The sequence below is a fragment of the Lutjanus erythropterus genome, chromosome 7, assembly GCF_056507025.1.
Source record: "Lutjanus erythropterus isolate fLutEry1 chromosome 7, fLutEry1.hap2, whole genome shotgun sequence".
NCBI lineage: Eukaryota > Metazoa > Chordata > Actinopteri > Lutjaniformes > Lutjanidae > Lutjanus > Lutjanus erythropterus.
In genome coordinates this window covers 27,266,153-27,279,080 of record NC_139323.1, presented here as the reverse complement: position 1 = coordinate 27,279,080, position 12,928 = coordinate 27,266,153, and the positions used below count along the sequence as shown (strand labels likewise).

Sequence of the window (12,928 nt, the reverse complement as noted above, 5' to 3'; positions counted from 1 at the left end):
TAATCTTACATCTTGTGTGCTGTTCAGGCAGTATTTTTTTTTTCAATTTTTACTTAAAGCAAACAATGACCATTTAAAAAGTGACCTTCAACAAGTTTGTAATGTATTATATCTGAATTTACGTTAGGGATTTCATTACTCTACCCAATGGCCAATTAGAGAAACTTATAATCACATAATTGCACATTATAATACTGATTATAGATCATTATTAAATTGTTATATATTACAACTATGAGTATTATAATAGATGATTCTCCTTGAAGTAATATTATACTTGACTTGAAGTCATGAAAATGCTTTATGATGAGTTATTGTTTTAATTTAAAGGATACGAGTGCTTATAAATATTATGCATTACTATACACACAGTATAATGCATTGTAAGTATGTTTATAATGCAGTATATACATGGGCATCATAAAAAATGCAGCACATATTTTTTGTGATTACAGTTAGAGAATAAACAGGTTACTGACTGGAGCTGGCAGCAATGACTGAAGATCCTCTCCTCTCTTGCAGCCTTATTTGAGCGTCCTGCTGCTCCGTCAGGTTGTAGGCTTCCCACAGAGAGACACTCACACTTTCTACGTAGCTTGTAGCATCTGTAGCCGAAGTGGGCATCTGGGTTCGAGTTGGAGTCTGTGTTTTGGTGTCAGCCTCAGGCTTCAGCGGGGCGAGTTGCAGAGGAGTTATGGCCGCGAGGGGTGGGTGCACGGGCTTCTGGTTTATCAGAGCAGGCTTCTGAGGTTGGACTACTGTTATGTTTCCATTGTAGGAGGTTACACCAAATTTATTCACCACCTCACATGTGTAGACTCCACTGTCATTGGTGGTGAGGTTCTTGATCACCAGTGTGCATTCGCCACTCTCTGTAGTCTCCATACGGCATCGATGGTCATGAGCGATCTGTTGGCCATTTCTCAGCCAGCGTACGGTGCTTGGTTTTCCTTCTACGACACACACCAGACTCACTGTACCATGAAGATCTACACTCTGGTTCTTAAAAACCTCTTTAAAGACAGGACGCATGTCTTTGCGGGTTTTGTAGCCTTTGAAGGCAGCCTGGATCTTAACCGCAGCCTCTTGCAGTTGTGGTTCATCCTCAATGTTGATGTCAACCTCTGGTGGAGCATCATTCGGTGGCTGTGGCCTCTGGGGTTCGTTAATCGGAGAAAGAGTAGAAGGCTGTGTTGAACTTTCAACAAAAGATCCAGAGGGCTGAACATCCCTGTGGGTTTCTGGTATCTCAGTCAAAGCCTCTAAGAAAGTTTCATCCTCGGAAATGTAGAGGAGAGGAATGTCTTCTGCCATATTTATTTGTTGTTCTTTCTCTCTTCTCATTGGCTCGACCACAACTTTCACCTCCTGGTCAACTTCAGGTTCTTTCCTCATGGGTTTTACTGGTTGTTTGATCGGCTGTTTGGTGTTTGCGTCCTTCTCTGCAGCTTTCACAGGTTGCTGAATTTTCTCAGTTATCTCAGTGTCTGCTGTTACTGATGGTTTCCTCTCAACACTTGGCTGCTTCTCAACCTCTTTTGTCATAGATTCTACTGGTTGTTTCATTAGCTGATCATCCGTTGTTTTCATTTCAACCCTGGTCATTGGTTGGTCATCCTGATCTGTCTCTGTGTCCCTTGAATATTGTTTTTCCATTCCTCCCTTTGTTTTGCTTTTTATCCTCTTGGGTGGTTTTGGAGGGGCAACTTCAGCCTCTTTTACTAAAGCCTTTTCTGGTTGTTCTACAGACTGTTTCTCCACTACTAGTTTCAGTGGCTTTTTCTCTCTCTCTGACTCAGTGGACATGTGTTGCTTCAGGTCTTTCTGTTTATGGTCTTCTTCAGAACCATTTACAGTGGGCTTTACTGACTGAACAATGATCTCCTCATTTTCCTTTGGAAAGTACTTGAGTGGTTCCATTCCTGCTGTTACCTTTCCTTTAGATCTTACTGGTGGTTTAAAGGGTTCCTCATCTTTTTTGTGTACTTCAGCCTCCTTTACTGCAGACGTCTCCTCTTGCTCCTTTATTGCTTCTTTCACAAATCTTTCTACAGGTTTTGCAGGTCTTTCATCCTCAGTGTTCTTCCACTGGATTGCCCCTTGAAGGTTTTCCTTCCTCTCAACTTGACATATTTTCTCTGAGGCCTTTCCTTGTTGTTTCAACCTCTGATCAACTTCATTTTCTTTTTCCAGACATATTAATGTCTGTTTCTTTTGTTCAAACACAGTGTCTCCCAGAACTTGGTCAACCCTGACTACTTCCTCCAACTTCCTTCCTGGTTTTCTCATCTCCAAGAGACCTACTTTCTCCGCTTCCAAAGGCCTTGCAGGCTCCTCCAACTCCCTGTCAACCCCATCATCCTTCTCCTGCAGTCTCATTGTCTCATCAGCTTTCTTGAACACCTCACTGTCTTTCTCCTCATGACTCTCCAGTTGAGTTACATTCTGTGCAACATTGAAGTCTTTCTCCACAGTCCTTGCAGGTTGGATGCCCTTTTGGTCTTCATTATTATCCCTCAGTATGGACTGTTTTACGTCCAACATTGGCTCCACATCTTTTTCTGAATTTGTAATAGAGGGTTTCCTATGAATTCTCTTTTTGGGCTCTGGGGGAACAGACTTCTCATTCTCTAGAGTAAGCATTGGTTTGGAAACAGTGCCCTTTTTCTCAGGCAGTATCATGGGAGTCTCTACTTTTAGTGGAGCTGGTTGTAGTGCTGGACAAGAGAATGAAAAGCATAACTGTGTGGTAGGGGTTACAGTGAAAAATTACATAAGTAAACTCATCTTATTCCTGTTACTTTGCCACTTAGGTATCAAGATGTACAAACCTTGCACTGTCACAGTTGCAATGGTCTCTGCACTTCCTGCTTGACATGTGTAGCTTCCACCATCTTCAGGTTTGAGCTCCTTAATGTGCAGCTTGAGGAGGCAGCCATCTTGCTTCATCTCATACTTCCTGTTAGCTCTCAGTGGCAGCTTGTTCTTCTTCCATGTCACAGACACTCCAGGCTTAGACAGCTCACAGCACAGAGAGGTTGATCCTCCCTCCTCAGCCTCCACACTTTGTAATTCTTTCTTGAAAAATGGGGCGAGCTCTAGGTAGGTAGGACAGGGCAAAGAAAAGTATTGCTTAAGGTAAAGTCAGAAAAGGTGTAAAATGTGATTTGTAAATCTATTTAGTTTTCATGGATTGATTTAGTTTACAAAGTGAATGTACTTGATAAGTGGCGGTTGCTACACTAGAAAATCCAGTGAGCTCCAGACAGTTCACAACATCTCATTTGAGTATTTGAAAATTACAGTATACCTTCCTGTCACTGAGAACTTGAGATGACACAGTAAACTCTTCCATACATACACCACAAAATGCACAAACCTTTCACTGTCACGGTTGCAATGGTCTCTGCATTTCCTGCTTGACATGTGTAGCTGCCACTGTCCTCAGGTTTGAGCTCCTTGATGTGGAGCTGGAGGAGGCAGCCATCCTGCTTCATCTCATACTTCTTGCTGGCTCTCAGTGGCAGCTTGTTCTTCTTCCATTGTACTGACACTCCAGATTTAGACAGCTCACAGCAGAGAGAAGCTGTACCTCCCTCCTCAGCCTCCACACTATCCAAGCTCTCCTTGAAGAATGGTGGGAGCTCTGTGAAATGGGTGCAGTTTCGAAAAAAATGATCATGTATTGTTAAGGTAACTGGATTTTTTTTTAACTATCCAGAAGAGGAAAAAACATATTTTAGAGTGGCAATACCCAGAATCTTGTGACCTGTAGAAATAAACTGCATTTCCTGTTAGCACTAGCATCTACAAGAGTTGCCAAATCAACCTGGACTGAAATCTTTGAGATTGCTGCTTTAAATAACACAGTATTAAGACTTTTCAGTCATCTTATAATGTAGATTAAATTGCAATATGAGCAGTATGTATGAATGAATGAGTATGAATGTGCTAAAAGTTCTAGACAATAATAGGAAAGTATTTAAAATAAATATGTAAGTGTGTCCATTTCTGACAATGAATTTTTGATTGCTATGCAAATTACCAGACCGACCTTTCACTGTCACAGTTGCAGAGGTCTGTGCACTTCCTGCATGACATGAATAGCTGCCACTGTCCTCAGGTTTGAGCTCCTTAATGTGGAGCTGGGAGAGGCAGCCATCTTGCTTCATCTCATACTTCCTGTTAGCTCTTAGTGGCAGCTTGTTCTTCTTCCATTGTACAGACACTCCAGGCTTGGACAGCTCACAGCATAGGGAGGCTGTAGCTCCCTCCTCAACCTTAAGACTTTGTAATTCTTCCTTGAAGAATGGAGGCAGCTCTGTGAAACATTGTCATAAAGAGGGAAAATGTCTTTGGCATGTTTTGTCATAATAAAAATGGCACTTGAGACATTACCAAATGCAGACCAAACTGGAAAATAAACGTTTTTGTCTAGACTATGTACATATACTTATATGTTACAGGTGGGAATTTCTATTTTGCTATTACAGTCCCAGAAAGTTTAGACAATCACAAAAAAGTATCAACATTACATTTCTTATCTGTGGCTTGAGAGTATCCTGATATCATAAAAGTTGTTATTCATCAAATACACACACCTGACACTGTCACAGTTGCAGTGGTCTCTGCACTTCCTGCTTGACATGTGTAGCTGCCGCTGTCTTCAGGTTTGAGCTCCTTGATGTGAAGCCTGAGGAGGCAGCCATCTTGTTTGATCTCATACTTCCTGTTAGCTCTCAGTGGCAGCTTGTTCTTCTTCCACTGCACTGACACTCCAGGCTTAGACAGCTCACAGCAAAGAGAGGCTGTGCCTCCCTCCTCAACTTCAACACTTCCTAATTCTTCCTTGAAGAATGGTGGGAGTTCTAGGAGAAAGGTAAGGTAAAATTATGTGTAATGGGAAGATGCAAAATGCAAAATGTAACCTAACAGAAAGGGGACTTAATTGTCTTTGATGATACACAGTATCAAGATTTGTCAGAAAACTTACAATGTAGATGGGTGGTACATGACAAATGTTTAGGCAATCATCAGCTATTCAAGTTTTGGTGTGTGGTTGAATGCATGCACTGCTACCATTGAAATTCTAATTGCCAAACCTCCAGACTGACAAACCTTGCACTGTCAGAGTTGCCGCAGTCTCTGCACTTCCTGCTTGACATGTGTAGCTGCCACTGTCCTCAGGTTTGAGGTCCTTGATATGTAGCTGGAGGAGGCAGCCATCTTGTTTCATCTCATATTTCCTGTTGGCTCTCAGTGGCAGCTTGTTCTTCTTCCATTGCACTGACACTCCAGGTTTAGACAGCTCACAGCAGAGAGAAGCTGTAGCTCCCTCCTCAACATGCACACTTTGTAATTCTTTGGTGAAGAATGGTGTGAGCTCTGCAAAAATGGATATAGATCCAAAAACAACATAATTATAAATCTTAAGTGGAATCAGAGAATGCTTGAGGCCTACCAAAAAGCAGAAAATGTATTTGGTAATTCAAACATTATCAACATTTTTCAACCAACTCCCAATGTAGAAGGTCGAACCGCAATGATAACAACTTAACATTCATGGAACTTCAGACACCCTCAAGAAAATTCACTGAAACTTGCTGTGAGGTTAAACGCCTACAGAGCAAACATTAAATTGTTCACTCTCAAATGCACAAACCTTTCACTGTCACAACTGCAGTGGTCTCTGCATTTTCTGCTTGACATGTGTAGCTTCCGCTGTCCTCAAGTTTGAGCTCCTTGATGTGCAGCTGGAGGAGACAGCCATCTTGTTTCATCTCGTACTTCCTGTTAGCTCTCAGTGGCAGCCTGTTCTTCTTCCAATAGACTGACACTCCAGGTTTAGACAGCTCACAGTGCAGGGAGACTGATCCTCCTTCCTCAGCCTCCACACTCACTAAGTCCTTCTTGAAAAATGGTGGGAGCTCTGGGAAGATAGGCAAGATAAAAACAGAATTGTACATCTTTAATATTATGGGAACTGTACTTAAATCCTCACCAGTGGGTGGGTTAACAAATACAGTAATGTAGGACCACATAATGACTACCAGATATACCAGAGAAGTACAGGAAAGCACTGTACAATAAAATGCATATAGTTCTAATACTAAAATGTTCTAATAAACTCTGAATTCTCCAAACATAAACACCTGACACTGTCACAGTTGCAGCAGTCTCTGCACTTCCTGTTTGACATGTGTAGCTGCCACTGTCCTCAGGTTTGAGCTCCTTGATGTGGAGCTGGAGGAGGCAGCCATCTTGTTTCATCTCATACTTCCTGCTGGCTCTCAGTGGCAGCTTGTTCTTCTTCCATTGCACTGAAATGCCAGGCTTGGACAGCTCACAACACAGGGAGACGGTACCTCCCTCCTCAGCTTTCATGTTCTGCAATTCTTCCTTGAAGAAGGGTGGGAGCTCTGTGGAATATGAAATATTTAGGGATTAACATAGTGGCATGCTTTACTATAACAGAAACAGCATTTAAAAGTAGAATCGGTAGAGTTTGTCCGTGCTGTTTGTAAACACCCCAGAAAGATTGTTTACTGTTTAGTCTCATTCCCAGAATGTCAAATGCTGATGTTTTGGGTTGGTCAAGTGTGCCAAGCACAGCAAAATGATGAGGGAAAAAACATTAAATGCAGGCACAGGCCAGGATCTCTGCAGATATAGCTACCACCACACACTTCTAGTGGGTCATATGTTTATGTTATATTTATACGAGCCTATGCATTTCTGGAGTTTCCAAGTGATATTATTGTTTATGCCGCTGCTGTGAAGGCAATACCTGTACACAACTAATTTGGGAATAAGAGACAAGAAAGTAAACAAGTACGCAAGAAAGTAAGAAAGATGCAAAAAAGATGCCTATTTTCACTTTATAAATAAAATGCAGAAACTAAGCATTGTGATAAAAAAAAAAGTGATGTTTGTTCCACTGGGAAAAACTAATAATTATTTGAAAATATTTTACCACATTTTAGAGCTCAATGACACTGTAAAATTTAATGGCAGATGTCCAAATGTACACACCTTTCACTGTCACAGTGGCAGTGGTCTCTGCACTTCCTGCTTGACATGAATAGCTTCCGCTGTCCTCAGGTTTGAGCTCCTTGATGTGCAGCTGGAAAAGGCAGCCCTCCTGTTTCATCTCATACTTCCTGTTAGCTCTTAGTGGCAGCTTGTTCTTCTTCCACTGCACTGACACTCCAGACTTAGACAGCTCACAGAACAGCGAGGCTGTACCTCCCTCCTCAGCCTTCACGTTCTGCAATTCTTCCTTGAAAAATGGCGGGAGCTCTGGGAAAGATAGGAAAGGCCAGAGACTAATGAAGTAAAATATTTTCAGTGTAATAGAGGTAACATTTCAGACAAGCAATAAGGCTGTAGCAAGTAAGGCCCCAGTAAGTAGAAGAAATGATGTCAATGTTTTTGTAGCCATATGTGAAAGATGAGTGGTGTTTGCTCCATATCACATCCAATCATAATGAGTTACAGGATGTTTAGATTATCACTTCTTTTTTTTTGAAACTTACTAGGTTTAGTTTTGTATAATTTACAAATAATAATTACTGGTGTCATTGTGCTGTTTTCCATGCAAATCTCAAAATGCACCTTTCACTGTCACAGCTGCAGTGGTCTCTGCATTTCCTGCTTGACATGTGTAGCTTCCGCTGTCCTCAGGTCTGAGCTCTGTGATGTGGAGCTGGAGGAGGCAGCCATCTTGTTTCATCTCGTACTTCCTGCTGGCTCTCAGTGGCAGCCTGTTCTTCTTCCATTGTACTGATACTCCAGGTTTAGACAGCTCACAGTGCAGCGAGGCTGTAGCTCCCTCATCAGCCTCCACACTTCTTAATTCTTTCTTGAAGAATGGAGGGGGCTCTGAGAATTGGGTTGGTGAGGACAAAATTATCATGAGAGGTACAATTTGTGAGATATCACCACAAAAAGACAAAGTAGACTTTTGTCTCTTTCAGAGACAGTATCATGCTCAGGTTTAAAGCTAGAGTGAAGATACCGGTATCATACAAAACTAGATGACCTACAACCACCATTGGAACAATCAATGTCATGCTTGTCGTGAAGGGGACTAAATAGTGCTCCAAATTTTGCAAAAACTAGCATGGTCGTTTTTAAAGGGGTTCCTTTACCTCTCGCCTCAAGATACCTTAATAAAAATGCGTTCTATTGGTACCAAAAAGTCCCTTTACAGAGATGTCTAATTTATACTAATCCCATGCCGTTTTGGACAGAAATATATATTACTTATTCTAAAATGGTGTAGTTGAATTCCTCCATACTGGGGTCCCTAAACAGTATTGGGATTGTATTTCAGCTGAGCTTCTGAGCCCAACTGTATTCATGTGTGATGATATTAGTTCCCATAGTAGTTATGTCATTGTAGTGGGTCATCTTTTGATACAGAAAAATAAGAAATCTTACATTATACTGTACAAAAGATTGTATTAAAAACTTTGCAAATCTTTGCTGCCTCCAGCAGATAGTTGTGGTGATATTGCAATAGGTGCTTCACCATCTGTCACCTGGTGGACATTTGCACTGTACTGAGTGCACTGTTCTACTTTTAATTTAGCTTAGTAGTGCAGTATTTACACAAAACAACAAAATCACTGGGTACTATCTGAAAGTCACTGCACTTGATGCTAGTATTTGGACTACACTGCATTCAGTACTGACAACAAAATACACAGATTTGGGAGGGAACTGCTATGTTGCCAAATGCAGAGTTCCAGAAAGTTCACACAATCACAGGAAAGTACACAAACACGTTATTATTCTGTGACACTGCTGATATAATAGAATTTGCAGTACAAGCAGAGCAAACACAGGTCAACTGTTCACTGCCAAATAGCACACACCTTTCACTGTCACAGTTGCAGCGGTCTCTGCACCTCCTGCTTGACACGAATAGCTGCCACTGTCCTCAAGTTTGAGCTCCTTGATGTGAAGCTGGAAGAAGCAGCCATCCTGCCTCATCTCGTACTTTCTGCTGGCTCTCAGTGGGAGTCTGTTCTTCTTCCACTGAACCGGCACTCCAAGTTTAGACAGCTCACAGTACAGAGAGGCTGAACCTCCCTCCTCAACCTCCACACTCTGCAATTCTTCTTGGAAGAATGGAGGGAGTTCTGGGAGAGAAAGAAAAGGACTTGAGACATTTGGTGTAATAAGAACATATGCGTTTCAAAAAAGAAGGTATAACAGCATTCCAGCATCTACCTGTTACAGTAAGCTTAGCAGTGCTCTGCACATCTCCTGTATCACAGGAGTATGTGCCAGTATCCAGGGGATCCACATCATGGATGAGCAACAGGTTGACTTTTCCCTCCTTACGTATCTCATATTTATCACCATTTCGGAGTGGGATGTGGTTGCGCCGCCAGGAAACTGGAGAGGTAAAATCAGAGGTCCTGCAGGACAAAACGGCTGTCTCTCCTTCCATGATCACAACGTCTTTAGGCTTCTCTTCAAATAAAACTAGAATTTGAAATCAAATGCCACATTAGTCTGGTTCAGAGGAAATCATCTACTAAAATTACACATTACAGAACACTGAATTATTATTATTGTTTCAAATTACACCCTATTCCCTCATGTTTCTGCTCACCTTTGGCCTTAGGAACTACAAGCAGACACGCAGAGGTCCTCTCCTCCCCAACCACAAATGCCACGGTGCCCGTCTCCTCAGGCGTCGTCATGGTGAGGACCAGTCGGTGTAGGCGACCCCGGCACGTCATCTGGTTCATCTCGTTCTTCTGCAGAGGGCTGGAGCCAAGCCACCATACACCCTCACTCACGTCTGCATGGCTCAGCTCGCACACAAATTCTGCATCCTCGCCTGCTGTCACCGTTTTGTCCTGCAGCTCTGTAACAATCCGCACGCGCTCTGTGGAGGAAGAGGAAGCTATATACAGCTGGCTGTTTAGAGATGGAGATGGAATGTGATGTATTTTACAACAATTTAAGTGAGAATGACACCTGTTGGTTTTATTCATGCCCCGTTCCTTGTACTGTAAATGAGTTAGTTAAATATATCGATAAATACGAGCAAAATATAAGGAAAAATTCTACTTTAATATAACTAATCCACCTACCCCTCACAATCAGCTTGGCAGTGGTCTTCTTGCCTCTGGTGATACAGCAGTACTCTCCAGAATCCTCCAGACACAGTTTCTGGATCTCCAGGGTGTGTGTGGGACCTTTCTTCTTTAAAATGCACCGTCCTCCTTCTCCCAGCACAGTGTTGTCCTTCTTCCAAGTGACGGGGACATTAGCACTGGAAACTTCGCAAGACAGCAGCACGGATTTTCCTTCCATCACGGCTCGGCTCTCCAGTTCCTTCTCAAAGAACACAGATGCTGCCGCTGAAAAGGAGAAGAAAAAGAAGGAAAGGAGACAGTTTTTTAGAAAAGTTTGACTCACAACTAAAATAATGAATACTGATGTAATCAGCAAAACATCAAGACGATCTACTAACTGACTACAAGTAGATGTTGGGGTCCATGAATTACTCTATAATAGAACTTTTTTAAAGTAGCCATTTTGACATGAAATAGTGGTGTTACCAGTGATGCTAATTAAGATTGCGTTCAGGTGCTGGTGTAGAAAGCATTCACAGTATACTTCACATTTGTCTCACAAAGATAATTATGTAGACATTAAATCAAAACATGCATGCAACCACTATCTTTTGTAAAAAATAAATTAAATACTATGATTACAAGATAACTCAAACGTGCTGCACTGCCCTCACAGCTGAGTTCTATCTTCTCCATCTAAAAAAAGAATATGCAATGATTGTTACAGAATGGTGATGTTAGATGTGAAGACAAACAAACTCTGACACGTTTCAGCATCAGCATCAGCTTTCATCACTTTTCAAGAGCACCTCAGATGCATTTTGAGTCCAGGAAGCACTAATATGAAACATTTTTTGAACATCATATTATTAAGTAACATTTAGGAAACTGATTTTTGACATTTGTGAACTGATGAAGAATCATCCATTTAGGCATCGCGGTGCACGTAAGAGGCAATATATTTCCCACCACTAATGGCTGCAGTGAAAAAAGTCATATAAGCAGCAGCAGCATTGGCAAGAAATAAAACAGTGAGTGGAGCTTTGTGATCTTTAACAGACCAACTTATTGCAAAGGGTGCTGTGGATATATTGCAGCCCATGTTAGAGTGAGCAACACATGCCATGTGTGGGTGTAGCAGTCATCAGCCTGAACTAATCCACAGGCATCACAAGAATCCACGTTACTTGCTGCTTGGTGTAAGAAACACAAAACGGCAGCATGTCAAATACCTCTCACGTTCACTTCAGCTGTTGTTTTCTGCTCCCCAAAGATGCAGCTATACTCTCCAACATCCTCCGGCTGGACGTTTTTGATATGCATCTCAGCTATCTTCCCTCTCAGTGTCATCTGATATCGTCCCCCGTGATAGATCTGGTCTTCGCCCTTCCACCACTGCACAGGCGCCCCGGCCCTGGACAGTTCACAACGAAGGGACACGGTGCCTCCTTCTGGGGCCTCCTGGTTCTTCAGACCCAGTTTAAAGGAAAGGGGGATCGCTGTGGGAAAATAAAAATTCATGTTGTCTATTATCATCTATTCAACCAATATATTGTGTATATTTTTTACATTGAATGGTGTTTCTGTGAGTAACAAAATAAAGAATATGTAAAATAAGCAAGACCATTTTAATCCTTTTTAAATTCTAATATATAACTTTAAAACCCACATAATCACAGATCAAATTTATGTCGTTTTTCTTAATTTCTGAAAAGTTTAAGAATGAAAAAACACACAAACATCCTCTCATTTACAAGCTTCCCTTACATGTAATGGTGATGTTGGCTGTGGTCTTGGTGTCACCATAGATGCAGCTGTAAAGTCCGCTGTCCTCTAGCTGTGAGTTTTTGATGGTCAGCTCCATGATGCTGCTTCGATTTTTAATCTGGTACTTGAAATTATTTTTCAGTAGCTCTTGTCCTTTCCTCCACTCCACAGCGAGGCCGGGCTTTGATAGCTCGCAGCTCAATGTCACACTGTTCTCCTCCTCCACCTGCTGGTTCTTCAACTTTGTCTTGAATGTGATAGGAGGAGCTGCAAGGAGAACAACCAAAGAGTGGTTACTCTCTAAAAAATGAGAAGGTTTAGAGAGTTTCTGTTCATGTTTTCAGTCTCTATCTTACCTTTGACGGTGAGCTCAGCAGTAGATTGGCAGTCGTTAGTCTTGCAAGTGTATTTGCCAGCATCGTTCTCCTCTACGTTGTTGATGATCAGTTTAGTGAGACGTCCCTCCTGTTTCATCTCATACTTGTATCCAGGTTTGAGGATGACTCTGCCTTTCCTCCAGTCCACTGGAGCTCCAGGTTTGGAGAGCTCACAGCAGAAAACTCCACTGTCCCCTTCCTTCACCTCCAAATTTGCCACCTCTTGTTTAAACGTTACAGGAATTGCTGAGAAAAAAAAAAAAACAATTAAGCAAAATTTGAAATTACTAATAGTTCCACCCACCCCAATTTTTCCATAATTTCCAAACTTCTTAGATCAAAACTAAAACATTTAAAGTATTTACTTTGTACTTACCTCTTACTTTGATGTCAGCTGAAGTCACAGCTGTGCCAACCAAACAGCTGTACTCCGCAGCATCTGTGAGGGTTAAATTTCTGATCAGCATCTCAGCCACCCGGCCCTCTTGCTTCATCTGATATTTTTCCCCCTCCTTCAGAAGTTGAGCGTCTCTCCTCCACTCCACAGGGACTCCTGGTTTAGAAAGCTCACAGCGCAGAGTCACACTACCCTCCTCAACAGCCTCCTGGTTCCTCAGTTTCTGCTTGAAAGTTACTGGGATTGCTGAGGAGAGACAACATAAAATGCTGTATAAGATGTGCAAATTA

The 12,928-nt window shown here is 41.9% G+C and overlaps 1 protein-coding gene across 1 annotated transcript in view; it reads right to left on the bottom strand.

Moving 5' to 3' along the window:
* obscna (obscurin, cytoskeletal calmodulin and titin-interacting RhoGEF a) overlaps positions 1–12,928 on the bottom strand; it is a 49,976-nt gene that overhangs the window by 19,486 nt on the left and 17,562 nt on the right. The window contains exons 24-37 of the mRNA XM_084723414.1: positions 12,618–12,884; positions 12,221–12,487; positions 11,865–12,131; positions 11,330–11,596; positions 10,113–10,382; positions 9,626–9,922; positions 9,238–9,495; positions 8,880–9,146; positions 7,615–7,881; positions 7,033–7,299; positions 6,153–6,419; positions 5,663–5,929; positions 5,119–5,385; positions 480–2,717 (exon numbers count right to left, since the gene is read on the bottom strand). Coding sequence (XP_084579540.1) covers positions 480–2,717; positions 5,119–5,385; positions 5,663–5,929; positions 6,153–6,419; positions 7,033–7,299; positions 7,615–7,881; positions 8,880–9,146; positions 9,238–9,495; positions 9,626–9,922; positions 10,113–10,382; positions 11,330–11,596; positions 11,865–12,131; positions 12,221–12,487; positions 12,618–12,884 — 5,733 coding nt within the window. The remainder of the gene's footprint in view (positions 1–479; positions 2,718–5,118; positions 5,386–5,662; positions 5,930–6,152; positions 6,420–7,032; positions 7,300–7,614; positions 7,882–8,879; positions 9,147–9,237; positions 9,496–9,625; positions 9,923–10,112; positions 10,383–11,329; positions 11,597–11,864; positions 12,132–12,220; positions 12,488–12,617; positions 12,885–12,928) is intronic.